At 40.7% G+C, this 23,234-nt stretch overlaps 1 protein-coding gene across 1 annotated transcript; it reads left to right on the top strand.

The window, feature by feature from the left end:
• The first annotated feature begins 2,253 nt into the window (after positions 1-2,253).
• On the top strand, positions 2,254-21,729 carry znf512 (zinc finger protein 512). The gene is made up of 15 exons (XM_036581187.1): positions 2,254-3,145; positions 3,313-3,368; positions 3,562-3,611; positions 3,840-4,018; positions 6,149-6,232; positions 6,388-6,501; positions 7,596-7,720; positions 8,786-8,872; positions 9,019-9,117; positions 10,800-10,967; positions 12,116-12,310; positions 14,265-14,366; positions 14,458-14,520; positions 18,059-18,157; positions 19,472-21,729. Exons 1-15 carry the CDS (start codon positions 3,079-3,081, stop codon positions 19,907-19,909), a joined length of 1,926 nt encoding a protein of 641 aa, XP_036437080.1. The 5' UTR covers positions 2,254-3,078; the 3' UTR covers positions 19,910-21,729.
• Positions 21,730-23,234: the final 1,505 nt, after the last annotated feature.

Here is a 23,234-nt window from a genome sequence, read left to right as displayed (position 1 = left end):
CTGATGCCTGACAGCCTGTGGGTAGAAACTGTTCCAAATTGCAAGCACGGTTACTTATTTTGGAATAAATTGATATTTTACTCAAAGAATGTAAGTTTTCAGAAAACACAAAAAGTGTAAACTTAATACAAAATGGATTTGTTGATTCTCTTAGTAAAGGCAAACAACCAGTACATGGTACATGCGGAAATCATGACAAACCCTGGCAAATAATGGTAAAATTAGAGTCTACAGCTCAACAGTTTTAGTGACACTAATATTTTAATTGTAAGTAAACTCAGTCCATTTAAATGGGTTTCTGCCACTGCATAAACTGCAGTAAGCCGGCACAGGAGAATGGAGCTCACTCATTATTGGTTAAAGTTATTTTCCCTGCCGACTGCAAGGTGACAAGGCCCAGTCCCATTTCACCCCTCGCCCCTACCACTTAGCCCTTAACCCTCCATTTGGCGCATTTTCATCTAGGGGTAGGGGGTCCCGATTCTTGTTGAGATAGAGGGGGAGGGCGCAGTGTTAGGCCCTCCAAACGGAGGTTTCAGAGGCAAACTACAAACTCTGGGAGTCCAGAGAGGCCATGAGCTGTTATAATATTCTGGATTGTTATCTTGAGATCACAAGACATTTTACTCATTATCTCAAGATAACAACTTTGTTATCTCAAGATAACAATATAATTAACTTGTTATTTCAAGATAACAACTTTGTTATCTCGAAATAACAATTAACTCATTATTTCAAGATAACAACTTTGATATCTTGAGATAATAAGATTACTAACTTGTTATCTCAAGATAACAATCCAGAAAATTACAGCTACCTCATGGTCTCTCTGGACCTCTGTACCAAATGGAGTGTTATGAGGAAAAAAAGGAAAACCTGTGCAAGAGATCAAAGGAGAATTTTCTCTGTTAAAAATTACAACAACCATTGTATTGTTTTAGTTTGATGTCGTTTTAATGTATTTTGGTCCTTTTCTTCATAAAAAGCATTAAAATTTGCTAATAATATGCTAATTTCTCGGTACCTAGCTGGCTTAATTTCACATTCCACCTTAAATAGTCCAGCAGTTCTGATGACTGAAGTGCCAGAATGTAACTGCTGCTCCATTTAAGGCGGAACAGGAAATTTGAACAAGAATCTGGTGAATATCTGACTTCAGCTTCATATCACTGAAGAATTAGGGGTGGGTGATAATAAATAATTGCCCCCCCCCCTCTTTGAAGATCATATGATGCCCTAAATGTAACTAAAGCCCAGCAGTGAGGAGCTGAACTTTACCCTCCTTTGCTGTCACTGCAGACTGGCAGGGTCGCCTACAGAGCAGCGCTGGTAGCTGTTAATGAAGTGATGCTCTTTTTATCTGAGGGTCTCATTTCAGAGGGAAGATTTCAACCACTACCCTGTAACTCAGTTCTGAGGGTCCACACTCAAAAACAAGGGATAGGGGGAAAAAATAAGAAATGGGACTGGGCCCAAAAGTCAGAAGACATTTTAGAGGCGAGCAAAGGTTGATACAGTTTGATCAAAGATTGCAGGAATACAAGAATTTTATGTTTTAAATGACATCTATGATACTTAGTATGGTCAGGGACATGAATTTATGTGGTAAATAAAGTCAATTTTGATTTCAAGTGAACTTTAAAAAAGAATTTAAAAAAAAAATGTTTGTGGGGTACATGTGATGTTTGTGTGTCTATGCAAAGTGCCGCTATTGTGCCGTTAGAACAAACACAACGCACAAAAATAATAAAGATTGTTCCGTTATGTATTAAGAGTTTTACGTTCTACATGTTTTATTATGAATTTCAATAGTAATGTATGCCTTCTATTGCTTTGAAGCGCTTTGAACTGAACTGAACTAGTCCCTACGTCATTGCATGCCTGGGCTGGGCTAAAAAATGGGTGTGGCCACGTGTTTAACCACGCCCCCGTTTTCAGTGTGCGTTGTTGAGCGTAGTTCCTTGAATTCATCCGCGGCCTTAAAAATCAGGCGGAGGCCAAAGAGCGCCTCGTTAACTGATACCAGATCAGCCGTGAGCGGCGAGCTCGCAGCGCCTGGGCGTGTCGGCAGCTGATCTCGGATCAGCCGCGGTCCTAAAACACACGTAGAGCTCTCACGGCCCGGTTTCGTCGGTAGCTGAACTCGGATCAGCAGATGGGAGCCGCGAGCTCCCTTTTGGCGGGAAACGTCCGCCCCCTTCAGCGGGGACGAACCGAGCGCGAAGCTCATTTGCTAAAGCGGCTAGCGGGGGGTGGCCACGGCCGTGAGGTAAAATTTCCCCTCAGAGGACGAGAAACGCTGTGGCTAAACTGCTCTTCTGTTTATTCCTCTTACATTCGCTCGAAGAGGACTTAACCCGGGTCAGTCATGGCTGGTCGGTCCGTCTGTTCGCGTCGTCCGTTTGTCACAACTCGGTGAGAAGGAGGGAAAGAGAGCCGAGCTCGTCGAAGGAGAGAGAGAGAGCGCGCGGGGGGGAGGTAGACATGTCATGAAGTAGCAGCGAGCTAACCGTCAGAAAAAAAACAAGAAACAACAAAAATAGCAGCCTCGTCTCAGCGAAGTTGTAACTCACCGTAAAAGTACATGCCGACTCTGTTTGGAACATTTGTTTTTCACATTTGGGAAGATCTGTTTTTTCGCCGTTTTACCTCAGACGTCCTTTTAGGCTGGAGAGGCTGACAATGATGGTGGCAGCGGGGCTTCTCGCTGCAACACAGCGTCGGTGCTGCTGCGCTGAATTGGACTTTTGAGCTGGGTTTTCGTGCAACGTTACCCCCCGTCTGCACCACAGATTTTCCCAGTAGGCTTAAATATATCGAATTTGTCTCGGTGACCTACCCGACTGTATGTTTTCTTTAGGCTAGTGAAATATGAACTGGTTAACTGTAGCATAGAGCAGACATCGTCAGGTATCGTTACACTGCACCGACAGCAGCAGTGATTCTGAAGGAATTCGCTGTTTGGACTCGCCTCTCCTGTGTTTAATGCAGTGGCTCCATTGCGTTATTAGACTACCAGTCTGTCCATCCCCGTGTTGAGTTGTGAAGCATAAGACTAGGGCTCGCCTCCAAGGTAACATGTCTGCCATGTATGTGGCCAGCAAGAGGAAAACCTCAAGGCCACAAATGAAGGCCCAAATACCAGGTAAACACACATGCGACTTGATGGTCATGTTGAACCTTGCATCTAACCCTGACTGTAACTCAGAAACTCATGCTCTAGCCCATCACTTGCTCAGTATTTAATATGAAACAAACTGAAAAGTCTTCAAAATGAATTTTCAAATGATCCCTTTATTAATATCTCATCAGAAGTCTCAAAAATAATGGAGAGAGAGGTTGCGGCGGGTGGGAGTGTAACATCCATGGTAAGATCAAACCTCACCTTACCTTGGGCACAAACAGTATAATGTATCTGCTAATCATTAAGCTCACATTAAGGTTAAGGCTCAGTCCTCTTTGGTTTGACTCTTTTTAGTACCCCAGCTGTTTTGTCAGAGTTCGGAATATGTTGAATTCTGTGTCCATCCATTTCCATAATTCTGTATTCTTGTATCTTAGAGTGAGGAGACAAGCTCCCAAAAGATAAAGAGAACATATGGCAGAAAAAAGTGAGTGGAAATGCTTGATACTCTAAGCTTTTGATAGATAATTATAGTCAGGGTACTATACATTACATTATCTGACGCTTTAACACACCGAAGGCAGATTACAGATTTCTCTTAGACTATAACATCATAATAGACTCAGACTCCCTCAGAATCATTTGCATATATCCAGTTTGGCCACAATTTGATATGTCTACATTACTACATTCATGTTATCCTGTACCTCTCCAGGTATTACGATCTTCAGCCAGTAACCATGGGTTCCACAGAAGGGGCATCATCGTGCTCTTCAGTAGTCCATGCCAATTTAATGAATGGATCTGAAGGTCAGCCCGTCGCCACTGGTCATGCCACTACATCCATAATGGAGGGAAAAGTTGGGTCCAACGTAGAGATTATGAGGGAGACAGGTGAGCAGCAGATTTCAACCAACAGCAAAACTGATGACAAACACAGCACAACTTTTGAAATAAGTCAAAATTCCATTGCATATATCTGATTAATTGAAGTGCATAGAAGGCACAGTTTACCTTTTGCTAGGAAATATGCTGGCACAGGTTTGTCTGAAGATGAGTTGCAAGAATCAGAGACACATAATCAGCCTGTATCCTGCACAAATAGTTTGGAGAAAGCTGTACAGGTTCATAATAGATTGGTGTTTCACTTGAATTACAACCCCATTTCCGAAAAAGTTGGGACGCTGTGCAGAATGTAAATAAAAATAGAACGCAATGATATGCAAATCATGTAAACCATATTTTTAAAGGAAAATACTACAAAGACAACATATCAAATGTTGAAAAGATTACATTTTTGAAAGTGAAATGTTTTCCTGTTCTTGTTTGATATTGGATTTCAGCTGCTCAACAGTTCAGGGTCTCCTTTGTCATATTTTTCATTTCATAATGCGGCAACTGTTTTCAGTGGGTGACGGGTCTGGACTGCAGGCAGGTCAGTTTAGCTCCCAGACTCTTAATACGGAGCAATGCTGCTGTAATACATGCAGAATGTGGTTTGACATTGTCTTGCTGAAATAATCAAGGTCTTCCCTGAAAAAGACATCTGGATGGCAGCATATGTTGCCAAAACATGTATATATCGTTCAGCATTAATGTTGCCTTCACAGATGTGCACGTCACCCATGCCATGTGCACTAATGCTCCGCTACACCATCATGAATACTGGCTTTTGAACTGTGCACTGATAACAAGCTGAGTGGTCTTTATCTTGGAGGACACAGTGTCCATGATTTCCAAAAAGAATTTCACAGGACACTTTTCCGCTTCCGATCAGTCTATTTTAAATGAGCTCAGGCCCAGAGAAGGTGGCAGCATTCCTGGATCCTGTTTATGTACAGTTTGTGTTTTGTGTTTTAGAGTTTTAACTTGCATTTGTGGATGCAGTGATGAACTGTTTTCACAGACAGTGGTTTTCAGAAGTGTTTGTGAGCCCATGCAGTGATTTCCACTACAGAATCATGTCTGTTTTTAATGCAGTGTTGCCTAAGGGCCCAAAGATCACGGCCAGCAAATACTTTCACAGAGTGGTGAACCCCTCCTCATCTTTACTTCTGAAAGACTCCGCCTCTCTGAGATGCTTTTTGTTATTGACCTGTTGTTGATCAATCACCAGGTGATTTTTTAGCATTACACAACTTTACCAGCCTTTTGTTGCTCCTGTCCCAACTTTTTTTGGAACGTGTTATTGGCATCAAATTTAAAATGGTTATATATTTTTCAAAAAACAAAATTTCTTTGTACTATTAAACCCTATATTTAATTGAAAAATGATTAACAAATCATTGAATTTTGGTCTTATTTACATTTTACACAGTGTCCCAACTTTTTTGGAAATGGGGTTGTATATTATTATGGCGGTAGCAGTACAGCAATTTGAGAAGTTGTATTATATCCTTGAGCCAGATATTTAACCTTAGGATAACAGCATTTTGGCTAATGCTAGTTACTTTGGACAAAAACAAAATGCATCAGCATGCTTTGCTTGTTTCTTGAATGTTTCTTTCTGGAACAGAGTGTCAGCCCTGCCTCGTATATACAGTCACTGCTTTTTTTCCAATGCCATCACCTAAACTCCCAGTAATTTGCTCAGTATATATATTTAGATTTAATGCATGGATGAAGCATACAACTGACTGCTTGCAAAATTCTGATAACTCCTACCAATAACTCCATTAGCAACTGTTGCTGTGTCCATCAAACATTCAGCTTGTGCCACTGGGTAGCATTTGTAGCGCTTCAGCAGCACAAAGAAAAAATTAGAAGCACACAGAAGAGTACCTCTGAAAACATTTTTGTTTAAAAATAAAGCTTTACAGGATGTTCAGTGCAGACATTCATGTTTGAGAATTGACAGAATATGAAAAGACCAATTTACAGCAAAAAATCATTATCACTTTGTTAAAGCTGTAGATTTACTTGTCTGATAAGGAGAAGGTTTAAACAACTGAAGCTGTCAATTCTGTCTGAGAATGCTGGTGAATCTGAACTCACATGTACAACATCACTTTCTGTCGTGTCCAGAGTTTGAGATGAAAAAGAAGCGGAAAATGGAGGAAGTGGGCCAAACCTCGCTAAAGAAGTATATTGAGGAAGTGAAACAGACAGGTATTCATTATTTCATGCCTTGCTTAATATTTCTAACACGTTCACTCTGTCTGACATTGCTGTAAATTATTTAATTCAAGTTAAAAGGATAAAGTTATCAGACCCTTTTCAAAAAGGTTTGTTACAAATTTATGGGCAACATTTCTCTCCTACAGTGCCTGTCATAGTTCCTGTAGCACAGTATACACAGAGGAATCTGGCGACTAGCAGTGCTGTGGCCCAGAGTTCGTTTTCCTACATGAAGAAAGAGGCTCCAGTTTATCCTCCAGGTGAGGGAAATGATCATGGAATGTTTTTAAAGTTTTTAAAGATATATTTTTACCCAAAAATGCTGCTGTGGCTAAACATACGTGAAAACTAAGGGTGACCAATTAGCATGAGGTTGTGCGGTTGATGTAAACAGTACACGTTACATCCTTTACCTGGCGAATATGAGTGTGTGCAGCCTGTCTAACGCTTGCTGTCATTATGTATTCTTAGGTGAAACCTAGGGTTAGACTACGTTCCCGCAGCGGGTAAAAGTGGCCTAAGTCTGATTTTCTCACCAAATCAGATTTTTTTGTTTGTCTGTTCAGATTATCTTTTAAATGTGATCTGTATGGGTCATCAGTCTGAACAGATCAGCTCCTAAACTGAGCCGCATGCGCAAAAGAACAGAGCGTCACGCTGCTTCACGGCTCATCCAGAGGTAAACAATCACGACCGCCAACGAACGCCAGTCACTCCCGGAGGATCAGCTTCATCTTCACCAGCATCACAGGAGCCATCATGAAGCTTCACTGACTGACAGCTGGGCTCATCACCCAGAATGTGTTCAGCTCGCTGTAAAAAGGGCGCGGTCACTTCTTTGGTTCGCGTCCTCGGATTCTTTAAACTTTGCTTTCAGACTTTTAACTGTTCTTTGACGGTGCAGCTTTGTTCTCCTGCAGCCGCGTTCGGACATTTCTTTTTGAACACGGAGGGGTTTTGATAAGTCTTTACTTATATTTGGTACAGAAACGTCAGCACAAACGTTTATGAGTCTCAGCAGCGCGGAATTATGATGTATGTCGAGTTGGATTGGTGTAAAAATCGCATGAATTTTGATCTAGAGTCGTATTGCAGCACATCAGATATGTATTGGATTTCAGTACCACATATGAAAGCATCTCAAATCAGAATTGAAAATGTCAGATTCAGTGTGTTTATCTGTTCACACTGACATACAGACACACATCTGTGTCACATATGAAGAAAAAGATCGGATTTGGGCCACTTTTACCTGCTGTGTGAACAAAGCCTCATTTTCCACACAGGTGGTGTAAATTAATTGAAGGTTTATGAGGCTGTGATTAAGACAGTGTTATTTGGTATATTTCGGCAGGAAGTCAAGAGGAGAGATGGCAGCTGCAGATTCTAGCTAAGGGCAGAGTCACGTGCCCCAAATGCAAAAGTGTTGGGAGGAAAACGGTGGAGGGCCTGAAGAAACACATGGCGGCCTGCAAACTGGTACCTGAGTGCAGTAGTGCTTACTGGAAACCATGTACCAATGAATGTCCATGCGTTGTTTAAGCAGTAGAACCCGAGAGGGAGAGTGTTATCGTGAAATAACATCACAGCTGTGATTTGGTCGCCATAGATCATCACAGCCGTGATGTTATTGGCGATAACACACTCCTCGAGTGTTCTATTGCTTTTATACAACAGTTAAATAAATGAAGTAAGAAATTAATAAACTGGGTCGTGAACGTGACACTTAATATGTTTTAATATTAGCTGTTCCTTCCGCCAAATTATAGTTCCTTAACAAGCAGCTTGTTGCTTTGTCAGAGTAACGAGCTCCGCCCACTCGCTGCACAGCCGGCAGTTCGTTCTCCAGCTACTTACACTAAATTCCCAAACTGTCATCACCACTGAGCAGCTTTTCAGTCGGCAGCTGAGACAGAAGAACAGCTAAACAACCTGGAATCAGCCAGAAATGAACCCAATACCATTCGCCAAACGTGGAGTCTGATCTTCAGAGTCTGACCAAATCAGACTGAGCCATAAAATTGCCGCAATATCAAGTTCAGCTCAGTTTTGTCAATTTTTGCCAGATCAATATTAATGTTGTTTTGTTCCAGCCAGTCTGTAAAGCATCTTACAGCCCATTTAGTTTGGTGAATGGTGTTGGGTTCATTTCTGACTGATTCCAGGTTGTTCAGCTGTTCTTCTGTCACAGCTGCCGACTGAAAAGCTGCAGTTTGGGAATTTAGTGTCGTCTCATCTTCAGAGTCTGACCAAATCGGCTGTCGGTCAAATGTGATCTTAAAAGTGTCCATTTTCTGTTTGTGGCAAAGTAAAAAGTGAAAACATTCAAATGTCTTGAGCGTCTCCTACAGCTGTCAAAGTCGTTGCTTAGCAACGGCATCTCGGCGGAGTGATACAGTGCTTGTGAAAAACCGTGCTGTTATGGCAAAAAATGCTTAGAACACTTCTCAACCAATCAGCTTGCGTGGCCGGAACTAACCGTTGTATAAACAGTTATCAGGAGCTTTCTGTTACTGAAACTGATTTGGTTCTTTATTATCTTAGCATTATTTCACATGTCAGCATTGTGGAAAACAACTGAAGACCTCAACTGGGATGAAGTACCACCTCATGGCTGACCACAATAAGCTGGTGTGTTTTTTCAGTTGATTTTTTATTTTATTTTAGAATACCTTAGATATATAAATGATGTTTTATGGTGATGATGATTATAATGATGATAGTAGTAGCTCAACTGAGACTGTAAGTCTTGACTTACCTGTAATGTTGTGGTTTAGCCCACCCCAGAAGACGGGAATGGATTCGATGACCAGGCAGTGAAAGAGAAATTAAGAAAAGTGTTGAAGAGGCTGGGAAAATTAAAATGCTCAAAGGAGGTATTCACTTGTGACATGCATCACATAAATAGAGAAAGGCTGAAAGATAAAGAACACTTGTTATTCTGTCGGGATACAGTTGTATTTAAATTTTCTACTTATTAAAGCCAGATTTCACAACAACAGTGTATAAGTCCCAGCACTGAATTGTGAGTGTTTTAGCACGTTATCAACAAAATATAATTCAGTATTTCAGCGGTCAAGATTCAAGATACTTGGTCATTGCACAGAGTACAACGAAATTGGGCAACAATCTTAATGGTGCATAAATGAAAAAGATTAAACTAGGAATAAAACAAAAATATAAACAATTCTAAAATATACAATGCAAGATATTAAAGGGAAGACTATAATTTAAAATGTTAAAAAATAAATAAAAAATAAAGGTATAAAATTATATAAAAGTAAAATTTAAAAAATGCATAACCGTGGATATAAAAGTGTGTAGCAGCTGTGATAATGCATGCATGTGGATGGTAGTGTTTCTATTTACAAATAGTGCAGTTTAATAATAAATACAAAGTGCAAATGAATGTAAACATCTTTAATATCCCTTGAATATGTTTTGGAAAGGTGTGGATGGCAGTGTACAATGTCAGCATTGGGCAGTGTTCAGTTCTCTTATTGCACTGGAGTAGAAGCTGTTCCTAAGTCTGTTCTTAATCCAGTACAATAAATGATCAGCTACACAGTCGGGTTTTGTTCATTTATAGTTCACAAAAAGTCATACTTAAGCGATATAGCACGAGAGGGAGTGTGTTATCGCGAAATAACATCCCGGCTGTGATTTGGTCGCCATAGATCATCACAGTCGTGATGTTATTGGCGATAACACACTCCTCAAGTGTTCTACTGCTTTTATACAACAGTTAAATAAATAAAGTAATAAATTAATAAACTGGGCCGTGAACGCGGCGTTTAATATGTTTTAATGTTCGCAGTTCCTTCACCAAATTATAGTTCCTTAACAAGCAGCTTGTTGTTACGTCAGAGTAACGAGCTCCACTCACAGCTGTAAAACTGCCACAATATCAAGTTCAGCTCAGTTTTGTCACTTTTTGCCAGATCAGTATTAATGTTGTTTTGTTCCAGCCGGTCTGTAAAGCATCTTACAGCCCATTTAGTTTGGCGAATGGTGTTGGGTTCATTTCTGGCTGATTCCAGGTTGTTCAGCTGTTCTTCTGTCACAGCTGCCGCCTGAAAAGCTGCTCAGTGGTGATGACAGTTTGGGAATTTAGTGGAGTCTCATCTTCAGAGTCTGACCAAATCGGCTGTTGGTCAAATGTGATCTTAAAAGTGTCCATTTTCTGTTTGAGTGGGTTTAGGGAAATTTTGGGGATGTTTTTACAGAAAAAAAAACATGGTTGTCTGTTTACTGCCATTGTTTACCAGCAATCTTAGCCTCGTAGCTCCAGTACTAAACCAGTTTTGCCAAAATTTGGCTTACGAACATGTCTTGGCTGATTAACTGTGTCTGGGATCAGAGGAAAATTGTATAAATATGATTTCTTTTCCAAAACATTCCTTTTAACAGTGTGTGAAATAGTTCAACAGAGCAGCTTATTTGACAGGAGGATATAATTGAGGTTTTTAACTAATTAAACACAAAATATTTTACTGAAATGTCTTTACATGTAATGTTATCTCATTTGTGTATTTGTACATGCCGTTTTTTGCTGCAGGGATGCACTGGCAGCTTCACCAGTATAATGGGCTACGTGTACCACATGAAGAAATGTGGTAAGGAGGAGTCGGAGCTGGAGAAGCTTCTTATGAACTGCAAGCACTGTGGGAAGCCTTATCGCTCAAGAGCAGGCTTGGAATACCATCTCAAGTCTGAGCATGGACCGGTGAGCCGCCTTTTATAGTTCATACTAATTGACCAGAGAATTAAAAAAGCTGCAATCTACGTTTGAAATAACTTACATTTACTATAATCACAAAAAACACATCTTTCTTTAGCATTGCTTGTAAAACAAAAATAATAATGGGTCATTCTACAGAAACGTCCACTTTTCTGTCTCTCCATAGGAGTCACTGGTGTTACTGATCCTCATTGGTGTTACACATAAGAAAGGTAACACCAGAGACATTTTTAATGAAAAATGCATTTTACAGAATGGCTGCTACAGAATATCAAACCACATGCTGTCAATCATGGAATATCCACTAAAATATGTAATTTAATCCATTTGTATTCTATTTTTTCACAATTACCTCAGAATAAAGTCGGTCACACCAGTGACTTCAGCTAAAAGCTTCATATGAAATCATGAGCTAAATGAGAAAATCTCTGATAACTGAAAGACACAGTGGACTCACCATGTGCTTTTCTTCATAGATCCTCAGAGAACAGGTGAAAGGAAGTCAAGTGATGTCATCAGTGTGACTTTTATTTCAAAATAAGAGATTTTTTGTTACGCGGTAACACCAGTGACATGACTCCTGGGGACAACTTTCATTATACATTTTATAATATTTATTTGGCATCTGTTTTCTTTGTCATTTAATTTATGTATTTCATAGTTATGTATAGATTATTGCAGTTAAAACTGTGGAAAAACGTTTTTTTTTACCTCAAAATATGGCCTCGACCTTTACACGTGACTGTGAGGAGGAGCTCTTCTGTGATGCTTGGAATTCTAGATAATTGATTTAAAAACCAATATTGCTAAATTGATGGATCAGGAAGGTGTAACTGTTAAAATAACTAATTGTTTTATTCTGAAGTATAAATAAATTGTATTCCTAACATGTTTCTCAAGTGTAATATATCTGTAAATGCTAGGGACACAGAAATGGACGTTTCTGTAGAATGACCCTAATCAAAGCTTTGAATGGCAGTCACCTTCAAATGTACTCTTACCTGAGCTTATTTTAACTGCATTGTATTATTGCAATAACCATGGTGCAATGGTTGGTTAGTAATGGCAACTTCAGGAGCCACGGAACGGTGTTCCTGACATGGGCTTAAAAATGTTGCTCTTGATCACTGCAGGCGTCTCAAGTGGCTGCAAACGAGGAGGTCAGGGCTCAGATGGAGCCCAACACAGAGCATGTACCGAGTGGCAGGGTTAAACGTTTGTCAGCTCAGGTGGCCATCTTCCACCTGCGGGAAATTGCCAATCAGGAGCTGCTAAAGGAGTGGCCCAAGAGGAAGGTGCAGCGAGACCTGGTTCCTGATGACAGGAAGGTACTCCAGAAGGTTTTATCATGACTGTTATTTCCTATGGAAGTGGGGTTAAAGTTTGCATTCAGAACCAGGTTAAATCTCACATTCGTGTTGTACTGGTGTGCAGCTCATGGTTAAGTGACTTGCACAAAAAAATAAATCTTCACTTGAGCATAATGACCTCTAGGCCTGTGTCCGGTAATGATTAATTGATTTACCAGGATAACAGCCTTCAGTGATGATAACTCATTTAACACCAGACAGCAGTATTCTCACACCTACACGTAACTAAACATTGAGTGATGTAATGTGATATCTTACCTTTATACCACATTCATTGTACTTGACATACAACCCCATTTCCAAAAAAGTTGGGACGCTGTGCAGAATGTAAATAAAAATAGAATTGAATGATATGTAAATCATGTAAACCATATTTTTAAAGGAAAATACTACAAAGACAACATATCAAATGTTGAAACTGAGAAATGTTATTTGTTTTTTTAAAAATATATGTCCACTTTGAATTTGATGCCAACAACACATTCCAAAAAAGTTGGGACAGGGGCCTGTTCACCACTGTGTTTTATCAGCTCTTCTTTTAACAACACTCTGTAAGCGTTTGGGAACTGAGGAGACACTGCTGTAGTTCTGAAAGTGAAATGTTTTTCCGTTCTTGTTTGATCTATAATTTCAGCTGCTCCACAGTTCAGTGTCTCCTTTGTCGTGTTTTTCATTTCATAATGCACCAAATGTTATCAGTGGTGACAGGTCTGGACTGTAGGCAGGTCAGTTTAGCACCCAGACTCTTTTAATATGGAGCAATGCTGTTGTAATGCATGCAGAATGTGGTTTTACATTGTCTTGCTGAAATAATCCAGGCCTTCCCTGAAAAAGACGTTGTCTGGATGGCAGCATGTGTTGCCAAAACATGTATATATCGTTCAGCATTAATGGTGCCTTCACAGATGTGCACGTCACCCATGCCATGTGCACTAATGCCCCCCTACACCATCACAAATACTGGCTTTTGAACTGTGCACTGATAACAAGCTGAGTGGTCTTTATCCCGGAGGACACAGTTTTCATGATTTCTTAAGAGAATTTAAAATGTTGATTTGTCGGATCACAGGACACTTTTCCACTTCCCCTCAGTCCATTTTAAATGAGCTCAGGCCCAGAGAAGGTGGCAGCATTTCTGGATCCTGTTTATATTTGGTTTCTTCTTTGCGTTTTTAACGCGTAGAGTTTTATCTTGCATTTGTGGATGCAGTGATGAACTGTTTTCACAGACAGTGGTTTTCAGAAGTGTTTCTGAGCCCATGCAGTGATTTCCACTACAGAATCATGTCTGTTTTTAATGCAGAGCTGCCTGAAGGCCCAAAGATCACGGCCAGCAAATACTGGTTTTTGTCCCTTACATACAGAGATTTCTCCAGATTCTCTCAATCTTTTAATGATATTATGTACTGTAGCAAAAGTTCTTTGCTATTTTATGTTGAGAAACTTTATTCTTGAATCGATGCACTATTTGATTGTGCAGTCTTTCATAGAGTGGACTGTTTGGCCAAAATATCCATCTTTTCTGGCTTGAGCCTTGATCCCTGAATATAGTGTGCAAGACTTGCAGTAAGTTGTCTTTGTGATGTCACAACACATGGAGGTTTGGTCCATCTTATCTACAGGCAGTTCATAAGCTCTGTGTTATTAGGGTAAATTTCGATTTTGATAATGTAGGCTTAAATTAAAAAAAAATTGCAGCTCTTGCGATTTGAAAATTGCGATTTCGATATAAAAATGATTAATCTTTCAGCCTTACTCACACCACAGTGTTATGTCTCAGACTGGGAAACAACACACGAGTAAAAACTTCACACTCACATTCATCAGGCAATACAGGTCATTTTGGTCATTCTGTTTTAGTTGATGGGGTGAAGCCTTAATGTTGATTCACTATTTTATTTTTGTGTCATAGCTGCGGTATTCCCGTCCCGGATTACCTGCCTTCAGCCAGGAAGTCTTGCGAAAGTGGAAGAATGAGGTGAAACTGCAAAGAAAAGTGCAGTGTCCCAACAAGGTCGGAACCTCTTGTCATATCTTAAGTAATTATACTGTTTGAATCATTGGTTTTGTAACTAACTAAATTTGGTTTATTGCTCTGTGTATAGGGTTGTGGTTGCTATTATACAAGTGTGTCGGGGCTGAAGGCTCACCTTGGGCTCTGCACGCTGGTAAGGAAAGACTTTTTTTTCTGTAATAAAAGTCCATATTTTTCAGTAAATATAGGCCCTGTTCCATTTCACCCCTAACACTTAGCCCTTACCCCTCTGTTTTGTGCGTTCATGTCCAGGGGTAGGGTGTCCCGATTCTTGTTAAGATAGGGGACGAGGGCGAAGTGTTAGGGCTACATGGTTCTCCAAATGGAGTGTTATGAGAAAAAAAAGAAAAAAAAACAGCAAGATGGAGCACGAGCGACCAAAGAAACCCACAAATGTGAGAATTTTCTTTTATTATCTTAGTTCAGTGTACTTTCAGTGTATTATGGTCCTTTTTCTTTAGAACAAGCACAAAAAATCACTTGTAGTGCTGATGTCTCAGTAGCTTGCTAGTTAAACTTCTTATTCCACCTTAAATGGTGCAGCAGTTACATTCTGGTACCTCAGGCATCAGAACTGTTGCTCCATTTAAGGTGGAACGGAAAAATTCTAACAAGAAGCTGGCGAATATCTGACTTCAGCTTCATATCATTGAAGAATTAGGGGTGGGTGATAAATAATTGCCCCCCCTTTGAAGGCATATGATGCCCTAAGGCCCAGTCCCATTTCTTCTTTTTACCCCTACCCCTTGTTTTCAAGTGTCACCCTAACCCCTTACAAAGGGTAGTGGTTGAAATCTTACCCTATGAAATGGGACCCTCAAATACAACCATCACTTCATTAACAGCTACCAGCGCTGCTCTGTAGGCGACCCTGCCAGTCTGCAGTGACAGCAGAGGAGGGTAAAGTTCAGCTCCTCACTGCTGGGCTTTAGTTACATTTAGGGAATCATATGATCTTCAAAGAGGGGGGCAATTATTTATTATCACCCACCCCTAATTCTTCAGTGATATGAAGCTGAAGTCAGATATTCACCAGTTTCTCATTCAAATTTTCTCGTTCCACCTTAAATGGTGCACCAGTTACATTCTGGTGCTTCAGGCGTCAAAACTGCTGGACTATTTAAAGTGGAACAGGAAAGTTAGCTAGCTAGCTACCAAGACATTAGCACAGTTAGCTATTTATTATGCTTGTTATGAAGAAAAGGACCATAATACACTGAAACGACATTAAACTAAGATAAAACAGTGGTTATCATAATTTTTTAACGGAGAAAATTCTCACATTTGTGTGTTTCTTTGGTCTCTTGTTCTCCATCTTGCCGGTTTTTCTGTTTTTTCTCATAACTCTCTGTTTGGAGTGTCTGAAAAACCTCCGTTTGGAGGGTCATGTAGCCCCAACACTTCACCCTACACCTCTATCTCAAAAAGAATCGGGACACCCTACCCCTGAACGTGAACGTGCAAAACAGAGGTCTAAGGGCTAAGTGGTAGGGGCGAGGGGTGAAATGGGTTGGGGCTAAATGTAACTAAAGCCCAGCAGTGAGGAGCTGAACTGTACCCTCCTCTGCTGTCACTGTAGCTGTTAATGAAGTGATGTTCTTCTTTGTTATAGGGTTGTCCAGTTCTGTAGGGTAAGATTTCACCCACTACCCCTTACTCAGTTCCAAGGTGCAAGGTGACACTTGAAAAGGTGGTAGGGGTAGAAGATCTCTTATTGAGGATTATTTTTCAGTAAGACCCTCTTAGATAGATTACTTAGATAGTACTTTTTATTAAATCCGTAAAAGTTTGAAGCACTGTGGCACATACACCAGTTGGATTTGTGCACTTGGCTAAGGGGGTTGTGCCCCATCACCGAGAGCACATTTGATTCTTGATGAATCCACAGCCACCCGTATCCGAGAGTTAAAGAGAATAGAATTGGCCATGTTTCCGTTAGATGACTTGGTTCTTATTACCTTGTTTCAGAACAGTGATGGCTAATTGCTGTTCTGCATGCACATCCTACACTGTGCACAGTATTGAAAAGGTGTTGTGGCTGTTTGCATGTGTTGTGGAGGAAGCACACATTTATTTTAATTAATGAGCATGTTAACCTGCACCAAATAATCAGATTTCTGCAGTTGTACAAATGGTCATGTAAACAGCTCACTCTGATTTCTTAGAAGTCCAATAAAGAGGCTGGATTTTAGCTCAGTAGTCAGTTTTCTCAGTGCGTGTAAACTCTTACTCTGATTTCTTTCATATTTCTCAGCCTGAACATGTGCGAAAACAGACTGCACTACCGGAAATAAGCGAGCAGCCAAGGACCACTAGTGGGCCGGGAAGCACCCTCAGGGGGAGGCAGTAGTTCGTGCTGTGCCAGTAACGTCACTTTAAGTCATTCAAACATAAGTGGAAAAATGATTTAAATTGATTTAAATTATTGACTTAAAAATCTAAGAATCAAATATTTTTCAATTATAACCAATAATAAAGACGTGCAAATAAAAACAGTAGCAGACTTAATTAAACGTAATAAAACGTCATCCGTTTGAGACAGAGCAGCTGCGGGCGTGTGCCAGAGTTCCTCAGGGTTCTTTCTCCTACCTTGTTTGGTGAGAACCTGTTATACCTTTTCTTTAGTTTGCTTCGCCATACAGTCAGCATAATCTGTCTTGACTCTTTATAGACGCTCATTTTCTTTCATGTCGTTCCTGCAGCTCGAGCTGCAGCTGTTAAAGACAGCAGACGTACCTTAAAATAATAGCGAAGATTCACGTTTGATTTCGGCTCATTGCGAGCATCAGCCACACGAGTGGTAAAACTCAAATTGATAAGTCAATGACAGAAGCAGATATCAGTGAGGTTTATTGTTACTGATGATTGTGATGACGCTAATCCAAAAGCCCAGTGAGTGAAGTGAGGTTCCTGAGACCAAACAGTTACTCTCGTGGAGTATTTTCAGTGAAAACACAGTGGACTGCAGCTCCAAATCATAGTCCACATCTACCTTGTACATTTCAGCTCCCTCCCTCTTTTTTGTAACTGCAACCATGGTTTTATTTATTTATGTATTTATTTATAATATTAATATATATTCTTTACATGTTATGTTTTCTAATATAACTGTAATTTTGGTTTCTGTGAATGTTTTGATATTTTCAGGCCTTAAATCTCAGGTTTTCAGTATCAGCACTTAAGAAAAGAAAAACAAAATTGCATTTGAAAAAGTTTATTTTTTAGGTAAACTGGCTCTGTGTTTTTGGAAAAGAAAAGCCACGGCGTGAAGTTTGAGTTTTTTACGTTGTGTTGAGTTTTCCCATTATCTGATTACTCAGGTGCATGTAAATGGGTTGATCGGATTACTGCTAAAGTCTGATTTTCTGCAGTTATCTGATTATTAAGTGCATGTAAACGCACTTGGTGGCCTAGATGCTGTAACTGATCCTAGATCATAACTCTGACCCAGTACTATGACCCATTCTTGCGCAGCATAACATTGTTAATACAAGCCTCTATATAAAGAGCAGGACCTCATTTGATTCACATTTAAAGTTACCTTGGAAGTGTCTCTAAATAAAGGTGCTTTTAAAATGGACAAATATTGATTTCACGTGTTTGTTGATATTTTTTTCTTGATTAGTCTTGGCTGTATGTTACTCACCTGGGCTGAACGTGTGTCTTTGCAGGGGGACTTTCACACTGGGAAGTATAAATGCCTGATATGTAAGAAAGAATTCAACTCGGAGAGCGGCGTGAAATACCACATCAACTCTGTTCATTCCCAGGTAAAAGACACATCACTGTTGGAGAATCTCCAAGATGGGGATTGGATATCAACCATTCTAATTAGGAATCGGTTGGTTCGATTTTACTGAAACTGAATTATTTTTTGCATTCTGAATACCCATTTTTAATATTCTGATGTATTCACGTTAGTTTTTCTTTTTTACATTAGTTGCGACACAAGAATATCATACATGGTTCCAGTGGCATCCTGATTGTGTGCTTCATGTGCACCAATGCTGCTGGTTGTGTTCAAATTATTTTGAGTTGCTGTTAATTTCGCCAGTTTTTGATGACTGAATTAAAATCACTTAAAGCCGTAACTTTTGTACCTTGGTATAAATAAGAGATGGGAGTGGCTACTCAATGCACGTCTTACAACTACGTTTCATTTAGCCATTGTTTCATTCCTCTTACCAGCTGTCCTGCTGGCTTAAGCTGGGTCTACATGACATGATTTATTGCCTGATTTTAACCCTGATTTGACCCTTGAGACAAATATACACAGTCTCAACAATCTGAGGAAAATCTCCGTTTACATGCTCACTACAAGTAATCAGATCCCAAATGACGTGCATGCATAGAGAACCGCTTAGTGTAGACATTACCATGACAACCAGCATCACGTGAGTCCAGACAGAGTGAGATGAGCAGCAGTGAGCAGCGCTTGTGTTTTTAATTCCTTTAAAATGATGTCAGACCCAGGAAAACGTCCTTCACATGTCCTTATTAAAGAAGGCCGAGAGGAAGACGTCGTGTTCTGAGACACATAAGCTGGACGTCCGTCCCACCGCCGTCTTTTAAAGATCAGAGCATAAACTTCGTCTCCTCTGCAGACCAGTTTCTGCTCCGCCATGTTGAACGGTATAAATTCTCACTATGACGTGACGAACATGGTCAGAACGGACTTAAACTTTCTGATAGGGAATGTAATCAGATACAGGCGTTTACACGGATATTATTCTTCTGTTTAACGGATTATTTACAGGATTACCCACCTCGTTCGATCAGATAGGAATTATATTCCGAATGTCCTCAATAGAACTTGTCCATTCTGATTGAGGTGTTTACATGGACGTATTCTATTTTGATTGAGCTATTAGTCGGATTATTAATGGATTACTGGGCTGCATGTAAACGTGGCTAATGGTAAAATTTCAGATGGCAAATTTCAAGCAATGCCCACCCTGTTTCTCAGTAGTGCACATGATGCAGTGAGATGGCTCAGACCTTTCCGTATGTCTTATTTCGAAGCTGTCCATGTTTGACCAATATTGCAGCCACTGACAACAATTTAAATCTTTTTCTGTGGCCAGGACTGGTTTGTGGTCAGCACTAAGACCAAGACAAAGACCAAAGCCAAGGCCAAGGCCTCCACCTCCGACAGGCGGCTGAAGCCCAAGCCCAAGCCCAAGTTCCACAGCAGGGAGGTCTCCTGCATTCCCATGCCAAACCCGGCCCTCCGTTTCCCCCAAGGACCCTGCACCTGGCAGGACACCCAAGCCCCAGCAGAGGCCATGTCCAGCGAGATGGTGCTCCCAGAAACGTCGCAAGGAAGGAGGAAGGAAGAAAGGCAGTGCAGGAAAAGCAAGAGGAATACCCAGGATAAACAATGCTATGAGTACTGCGCCAGCGAAGGCCACAGCAGCAGCAGCGGAAGCGGAAGCTCCAGCAGTGAGTCAGAAGCAGAGGATGCGGAAGCTTCCAGTCATGATGTCTGGACTCTGAAAAAGCCCCTCACTCAGCCAGAGTGAGCCTGAAGCCGCTGGGCTTCTCACAATAAGAAGTGTTTCTCTTCGGTCAACTTTGAGGAAAAGTGCTGGAGAGTGTACAGTGTTGTGTGTGTGTGTGTGTGAGTGAGTGTGTGTGAGACCTTTTAAAGTACTACAGTGCCTGTTGTGTCATGAGGGTGATTTCACATATGAAATTGGCTGGTCGGCAAGATTCACATTCCAAACACTATCTTATTTTAATTTGTATGTGGGGCGCAAAATGGCACTTTTCTAATCATCTAAACCTGTCGATCCACAGTGCATGGAACTCACTGAGCCTGAACCACGAGCCTGACGATTACAAAGAACTGTTCTGACTACCGTTCAGAGGACGGTGTATTTTCTACATTTTTAGGGTCCACAACTTGAAACGTTAGCTGCGTTCCAAAAGCTAGCCTGCAGCTGAGAACGGTGCAAAACAGAACGGTCTACCAAGGCCACTTTGTGGCAGCAACAGAAAGGAGTCAGTACACGGAATATGGTGGAGAAATACTGCTGGTGTGAGCGATGATGTGATGGATAATGTGGCCGTCAAACAATTTAGTTTCTAAATTAAATGTGGTCCAGAGGCCGTCTTACAGAAACATCTTAAGTCTGAAATCTTATCTACTTAGTCACCATGACAACTTGAGTTAGGACTGAATTTAGGACAGAAGGTAATACAGAACAACAGTTCTTAAGTTTATAATCTCATCATTAACTCCAGATAAGAAAACAGCATCACATAAACATCCTAACTATACTAAACCTCCTAAATACTGTCCTGACTTTATGAACCCCAGAGCTGTTTTTACTTCTGTTTTAACCATCTGTTTCTATTGTGTTCAGTTTCAGGCAGCACAGTTCACTATAACCAGCATAATGACGCTGCATTTATCTACACTGAAAACTGAGCTTGAGTGACTTAGAGTTTTTTTTTCCAACAGCATTTTAAAATCTCAGACGCTGCAGACTCGATCTCCACTGTCCCTCTTATTACCTTCGTGTGTTAATGTTGATGATGAAATATTACAGTGATGAGGAGTAACGCTAGCACGCTCGGCTAAAGCTTTTGGGAAATGGAGACAAACTGGGGAGCGGTGACGCTCTGATGAACAGCAGGGGGCGCTCTAACAATATTCTTCACTCTCAGTTTATCATGCTTTAGTTTTATTAGACCTTTTGTATATCAGTAACGGTAGCTAGTGTTAGCTGTCTGACTAACTACCTTGATTACTTTGATGACGTGTTTACGTTTCAGCTGTGCGCGCCTGCTTGCTAGGTAACAGACACGACAGTTGATTGTCGACTTCAGTCGAGAAAGTTAAGATTTCTTAACTTGAGATAAGATGCTGTAAGATAAGATTCCTAAATTAAGATTCTTTAATACAAATTTGTGAAAAATCTTATCTTGATCTGTCAGATCTCAATTTAAGACAAAAAGATAGGAAGTTTCTGTAATACGACCCCTGGAAGCTAAAACCTCTTGAACTCGCTGAAAGCAGCTGCATCTCACCCGCTGCAGTCAGTTTACACCTTTTTTAAAGAGATACACAAAGCAATAACGTCCTGTATATTTTACTGGCCTTTTTAAATAATCTGCTGTGCATTTTTCTTGAACTTTCTCCAGGTCAGGCATAGTGCTGGGCGATATGACCTCAAATCAGTATCACAATTAATTGAATATTTTACCTCGATTACGATTAATGAATGATTATTTAGATTTTTTTTTTTACCCTCATAGTTCACTGACAAGGTTTGTACTGTAAATATGTTCTGCATATCTTAATGTAAATCGTCTCAACAGCCAGATCAGAATTCATGTGGCTTTTACGTCAATCCAACTGAACATTCGTCATAATTTAGCGCTGCTGAGACTCAAACATTTGGGCTGATATTTCCGTACAAAAATTAGAAGAGACTCATCCAAAACCCTCCGTGTTTGAAGAGATTTCTAATGAAATGTCTGAACGCGGCCGCAGGAGAACGAGGCTGCAGCGTCAAAGAACAGTTAAAAGTCTGAAAGCAGAGTTTAAAGAATCCGAGGACGCGAACCAAAGAAGTGGCCGCGCCCTTTTTACGGCTGGAACACATTCTGGGTGATGAGCCCAGCTGTCAGTCAGTGAAGCTTCATGATGGCTCCTGTGATGCTGGTGAAGATGAAGCTGATCCTCCGGGAGCGACTGGCGTTCGTTGGCGGTCGTGATTGTTTACCTCTGGATGAGCCGTGAAGCAGCGTGACGCTCTGATCTTTTGAGCATGCGGCTCAGTTTAGGAGCTGATCTGTTCAGACTGATGATACAGATCACATTTAAAGATAATCTGAACAGACAAACAAAAAAAAAAATTGGTGTGAAAATCAGATTTGGGCCACTTTTACCTGCTGTGTGAACGTAGCCTTGGCTTCCATGTGGCAGACTGGACATGGTGGAGTCACGTGATACACGAGCGGTACTAAGTTTTAAGAGGATGGTACATGAACACACAGTGAAGAAAGGATTATCAGAATTTTTTTAAAAAATCTAAATAACCAACATGGGCAAGATTACGTCGTTTAGAGGTTTTGAATGTCGGTTTTGATTACTTTTTCGATTAATCGTCCAGCCCTAGTCAGGCATGTGCATGAAGAATACTCTGGAAGTGTCCTTGAAAATGGGCAGAATGTGGGCTGTATTTGAAGAATCTTTCCGATTGGAACAGCCAACACACACAGGCCATCTAGGCTACAGCTTAGCTGTTGGAACGCAGCTCATGTTAAATGTCCATATGTGAAAGCACCCTTAGTTTGGGGCGGTTTTGCGATCGTGTGAGAGTTTTTGTGACGGATAGTTCATTAGAGTAGTGGCATTTGTAGAAAGACTTCCAAATGTCCATGTCCAAAAAAACAAAACAAAAAAAGCGACATAGTTCAGTGACACAGCTTCACAGGTTTGCTCACAATAAACAAGCATACGTGTTTCTCAAAAACAGTACAGTTCTAAATGCTTAGCTGAGCATTTTGTTGTATTATTCGTAGACTTTGCCTCTTGCGCTGCTCCTCAAGCTCCAGAACGGATCCAGAGCTTTATAGTTTGCTGCTGCTGCTGTTTTCACTTCTGTTTCATGCCTTATCGTCCTGTGTAACCTACTGCATGTAATGTTGTCCATGTATATAGCAGTGCTTCGTGACTTTGTCAGATTAGGGGTGTGAGGTGACGCAGGCCGAAAACTTCTTGTGATTATCGGTTTTCGTATCCGTGGTGTTTTCCGACTGCGTTAGCTTTAGAGTACGCTGTTACAGCACCTTTATGAAGGGTTGTTCTTGCAGATGTTTCTTTGAGAGGACTGG

Source organism: Colossoma macropomum, unplaced genomic scaffold (genome assembly GCF_904425465.1).
Source record: "Colossoma macropomum unplaced genomic scaffold, Colossoma_macropomum, whole genome shotgun sequence".
Classification (NCBI taxonomy): Eukaryota; Metazoa; Chordata; class Actinopteri; order Characiformes; family Serrasalmidae; genus Colossoma; species Colossoma macropomum.
The sequence above is the reverse complement of the archived record's forward strand: the minus strand, read 5'-3'. Positions and strand labels throughout refer to the sequence as shown.